At 38.9% G+C, this 5,829-nt stretch overlaps 1 protein-coding gene across 1 annotated transcript; it reads left to right on the top strand.

Moving 5' to 3' along the window:
• The first annotated feature begins 4,829 nt into the window (after positions 1-4,829).
• On the top strand, positions 4,830-5,597 carry LOC141134037 (nodal homolog 2-B-like). Its single transcript, XM_073623625.1, has one exon. The coding sequence runs from the start codon at positions 4,830-4,832 to the stop codon at positions 5,595-5,597; it is 768 nt and encodes a 255-aa protein (XP_073479726.1).
• The last annotated feature ends 232 nt before the right edge of the window (positions 5,598-5,829 follow it).

Raw genomic sequence — 5,829 nt, 5'->3', positions numbered from 1 at the left:
AATACCTGTATGTGTAAAAATGCATAAGGTCTGGTTCACACCTGTGCAGGTTGCAGTTGATACATATTCCAGGTGTATTTTGTGTTTTTTCCACATGTTTTTGATCCAATGAAGTCTATGGAACCAAAAACACAGCCTGCTGCGGGAAAAAAAGTCTCTGGCCTTTTCCATAAAATGCACAGATTTGAACGTGACCCATAGGAAACCATGTTAAATGGACTGTAATATGTTTCTGCAAAACTGAAAACGCACTAAAAATGCATAGGTGTGAACCAGGCCAAAATGAATTAGTGAAATATTATAGATTAATAAATCAATAATTAAATCAACAACAATTCATATATCCTGTGATGCAAATCAACGGATATGTGCCAAAATAAACAAATAGTGATATGAATGTAAGATTAACAAATATTGTCAATTAAACATACCATACATATGGTGACACCAAACCAATATGTGTTTACTGGGTGTCACTACAAGATGTGGAGAGAATATTTGAACTGGAAGTGGTTCATGGACTTCATTGGTGTTCTGGATAACCTTTTTTGACTGTATTTTGCACAACTTTGGTGGCACATATTGGTTTGTTTATTTTTGCCACATTTTCATTGATTTGCATCACAGGATATATGAATTGTTATTGGTGTAATTATTTATGTATTAATCTACATTATTTCACTCATTCATTTACGCAATTTTACACATATTTATGCATTTGGTAGAGGGTTTGCATATACTGGTTTCACCAGGGGTGGCCCGTCCATTAAGGGCGCACAGGCACTGCCCCCCCCATCCATGCGTCCGGCCCCTTGCAGGACGCCGGATGCATGAATTCCAATGGGGGGGGGGGTTTGAAGCACCTAATTAGACCCAGAAGCTCTAATAGGCTTCAGAATAGGGTGGGCTCAGGGCGCAGAGAATGCGAACCAAGCCCACACAGGTGTGTTACAATAGTGAATGAATATTCGCTATTGTAACACTGATCCTCCTCCCGGCCAATCAGGAAGCGGGTTGTGAGACCCGTCACCCGATTGGTTGAAAGGACAGGCGATCCTATTGGATGCCTAGGAGAAGGGGAGGCGTCACCCGGCCACAGCTATGGAGGAAAGGGCACAGGAGCTTCTGCCCAATGCCTGCCGCCTAAAGCCCGCCGCCTGATGCCCGCCACCTGATACCCGCCGCCTGATGCCTGATGCCCAATGCCCATCACCAGATTCCCGCCGCCTGATGCCTAATGCTGCTGCCTGATGCCCGCTGCCACTGCCCGATGCCTGCCACCTGGATGGGGTAAGACAGCGAGCGAGCGCAGGCGGCTGGGGGGGTTTGAGGTGCTGCCGGCCACTGGGGGGTGGTATGTTTGCTACCCCCCGTCACTCGATTGGCTGAAAAAGCAGGTGATCCTATTGGACACCTAAGAGGGGAGAGGAGACGCACGGCGGAAGCGAGAAGGAGGAGAGGTCACAGGTGCCGCTGCCCGATGCCTGCTGCCCGCCACCTGCCACAGTAGACAGTGAGCTGGTGGGGGGGTTGAGGTGCTGCTGGCCACTGGGGGGGGGGGGGGGGGTGGTTGTTTGCCCCCCCAAAAAAATACCATCCGCCACTGGGTTTCACATATATTTTAATTTATTTATTTAATTTGGTAGGATTTATAGGTATACCATTAGCGACCCCTATATTTCATTATTAATTTAGTGGTTTTACACTTTTTGGGTGGCAGCACAGGTCTTTTACTATTTTTATTTGTGTTTTTGTCAGAAGTTTATTTTATTGTGATATTGTGGCGCACAGCTTTATTAAATTTTAACTGGTCAGATTTATCAGGAACCGGGCAAAATTTGCATACTACCAGCATACTACCAGCTTAAAGTGGTTGTAAAGGCAGAATGTTTTTTATCTTAATCCATTCTATGAATTAAGATAAAAAAACTTCTGTGTGCAGCAGTCCCCCTCAGACCCCTAATACTTACCTGAGCCCCATCTCTATCCAACAATGTGCACAAGTGCCTCGGCCATCCTGGACTCTCCCTCCTGATTGTCTGAGACACTGCAGCTTGGCTCGGGTACCCCCATAGCAAGCTGCTTGCTGTGGGGGCACTCAACAGGAGGGAGAGGCCAGGAGCTTCATCCAGAGACCTGAGAAGAGGAGGATCCGTGCTTCTCTGTGCAAAACCCATGCATAGAGCAGGTAAGTATAACATGTTTGTTATATTTAAAGAACAAAAAGAGACTTTACAATCACTTTAATTATGATAGTCAAGCAGGAGAGTGGACAATATCAATGCAGCAATTATTTTCATATGTCCAGTTGGTAACCAAACATATCTAGAAAAGGCAATAGCTGGATGATTGGGTTCAGCAACAAGCTAGGTCAAACCAGGTAGTCTCCAGCAGCTTTAGCACTATCAGTAGATAGAGGTGCCCTTTAGTGAGGTATGGCTGTTTACTTCACAACAGTAGGCATTATATTTTTTGAGATAGATAACCCAGTTGTCCCATTCAATTTCCTTGAACTCTACCATCATGTCAACTTTTCTACATAAAGGCCCTTGCTCTTCTTCTAGCATGAAATGATTGATGGATGGGTTAATTAATTGCCTGTTGTTTCTGTTTCATCTCCGGAGCCCAGCCATCTTTGGAGAGCTTTCTGACAATTTCTTGGTCAGGCCTGGAGACTCTGGCTTGGAAAATGGCGTGTCCTTACTGAAAAATACAATGATTGCTTGATTTGTGGATGTCTTCTGAAGAGGGACTTCTATTTATCCACTATTTGTATCACCAAAAAAGCCAGGAAGTCCAACATTTTAGAGTTGTTCCAAGAACAAGAGGTGAGAGGAAATCTCCAGAGACTTTTTACATTGTGAGTCTTATTGGGACATCCTCTAGTTATAATCACATTTACACCATAAAGATTTCATACATCCTAGAGCAATGGAATTTTTTGCTATAAATACTTTTCCTCTTAAAAATATATTAGTGTGATGGCACCATCAGGCTCCATGCACACTGGCTTAAAAATAGCTGCTTCTACAGGAGTTTTGTGTTCTGCCTGTAAAGGCAGCTCAATTTTATCCTATGTGTTCATGCAAATTAGGGCGATTTGAGGCATATTTTGAGCTTAACATTTAGAGGCAGGAAAAAAAACTCTTCTGGTTTCTGATTGGAGCTTTCTGGCAGAGAAAAACGCAAAACTCTCTTAAACTTTGTACAAAAACGTTCTATAGGAGCGTTTTTTCTGCCAAGGGAACTGGCATTTTGGAGCTTTTATGTTAACCTGTTTCTTTTTTTCAGAAAATGTATATTGCACAGGAGAAAACTCAATTTTAAAAATAGTAAATATTTTATGAAAATATTTTGACAGAACCCCTTTTTTAGCTAAAGAAAATCATGGAATGTTAAAAAAAATGAATTAGGTTAAATGTTTTTTTGAATATAATATGTTATAATTGTATATTATTATTTATTATATTTTAATATGTTATAAATGTATAATATTATATAAAAGTATTTGTGAAATTAAAAAGTGTTCACATAAAACTAAGGGGTATATTTATAAATAATAATAGAGGTATTTTGGATATTAATAATATAACATATTTATAATGAATGGTATAATAACAATGTTATATTCATATAGTAATGAAGATACTACTACTACTAATAATAATAATAATAAAAATAATAATAATAAATTAGTAATAATAATGTAAACACTGTATCTATTTAACCAAAGGATGTCATATTTTGGCTAAAAACGGTTAGCAGTAACATTTGTATCACCCAGTTAGATTAGATTTTTTTACTCTCACTCAATAAATATACATTTTATTTTGTTTACTGTGAAACTACCATTTTACATCGAACATAAAAGAAGTTGGCTTATCTCATCTATGCTGCTTTATCTTTACAGTTTCTACTGATTCACTGCTACTATGATTAGCATAATAATGACATGATAACAAGACAGTGATTGACTCTTTAACATGCATGGATCATCTGGATGAAAGGAGGTGTCATAGGTGTGAGGCTGTAAGGGGGGTTCATCAGCATATAAACCAGGGAAACCTCAAACTATCAGTCTTGGCAAACCTCTGAGAAGTCAACATCTCCTGAGCTGATTAAGACACAGAAAAAAGATGCCTTCAGAGTTCATCTTGAAGACTATCTTATATTTTTTGTCCATCTGCCTGGCCCTGGGAAGACCTCCTTTTCTACTTAATTCAGGGGAATTGAGTTTTCCATCATCTGAATTAAACAGCCACTCTCCAAAGCTCAAGGTTCCTCCTTATATGATGCATGTTTTACAAACCCTCATGGATGAGCACAAAGATCTTCACAGGCCAGAAAATCAAGTCCTGGAAGAGTCAGACACTGTCCAAAGTCTTCCTGCTGAAAGTAAGTACATAGTTTAACTCAACTCATCTATGTGATATATATTTGCATCTATTTATTTATTGATTTGATTGCTGATGACAAATATGAAAGAAGCCCTGTCTGGGTAACTGATAGTAACCAATACGATTCAAAACATCAAACTTGCAGTAGCAAATATCATTTGAAATACAAAAGTTTTAATCTGATTTTAATCTGAAATACTGACAGTACATTTGTCAGATTCTTATACTAATTATTATTTATAACAAATAAATAAGGTTAGTAACTGTATTTTCTATATTTTGTCGTTAAGCTTCTCTTGTTATCTTAAATTATCCACAGTCATTTGGAATTTCAAAATGGCTATAGAAGTCTTCTATCTGCTGTGAATTTCAACAAATTTTTATGGAATAAAACATACTAATAAAATGTTTTTATTTCTCCCAGGCTGTACTATGAAAGATAATCGCTGGTCAATGACGTTTGACCTCACACCTATCTCCAAAGGGGATGATCTAAGATTGGTTGAGCTTCGAGTTCTTCTCCCAGCATTTGAAACCCCCACCACAATCACTATGGAGGTCTTCCACGCTGAAAATGGACAGGATAGAGTCTTCTTGGGGTCAGTTGTGAAAACCATGCAAGTGAGTCACCATTCTGCCTGGAAAAGCTTCAACATAACTGATATGATGGGACAATATCTTCACTGGGGCAATAAAATTGCCAATTATAAAGATATGCATGCTATAGAAAATGCTCACAGCACTGCAGTATCTCATTCTGAAAATCCCAAAAAGCCAATTAACAATGAAGTCCCTCTTCAGAAGACATCGACAAATCAAGCAATCATTGTTTTTTTCAGTAGGGTAAAGCCATTTTCCAAGCCAGAGTCTCCAGACCTGATCAAGAAATTGTCAGAAAGCTCTCCAAAGATGGCTGTGTTCCTGAGACAAAGACGAAGTAGAAACGTCAGGCAAATAATTACTCCATCTGTCACTCATTTCATGCCAGAAGAAGAGCAAGGACCTTTATGTAGAAAGGTTGACATGATGGTAGATTTCAACGAGATTGGATTTGAAAACCAGGTTTTATATCCCAAAAAATACAACGCCTACCGGTGTGAAGGAAGCTGCCATACCCCACTAAATGGCACAGCCAAGAGAACAAACTATAACTACATAAAGGTAAGAAAAGTTTGCATTGCTACCTCCTATCCCCACTGAAAAACATTTTTTTTTATTTAAGGAAAACAGCATTTTTAGTGTTTTTATATATACGTGTGAATGTTAGGAGCTAAATTATACTAATCAATGAACATTAATGTTTCTGTGTAATATTTTGAAATATATACTGTATATACATCAGGGAACACCTATTCACTTTTGGCTTCTGAGGCACAGAACTGGTGTTAAAAATCTATCTTTACTTGTTTTGGGTCTGTGAGACAGAAAGTAT

This window comes from Aquarana catesbeiana, linkage group LG03, assembly GCF_042186555.1.
Source record: "Aquarana catesbeiana isolate 2022-GZ linkage group LG03, ASM4218655v1, whole genome shotgun sequence".
In the NCBI taxonomy this organism is placed as follows: domain Eukaryota; kingdom Metazoa; phylum Chordata; class Amphibia; order Anura; family Ranidae; genus Aquarana; species Aquarana catesbeiana.
Note: the sequence above shows the minus strand (reverse complement) of the source record. Positions and strands in the feature narration are given on the sequence as shown.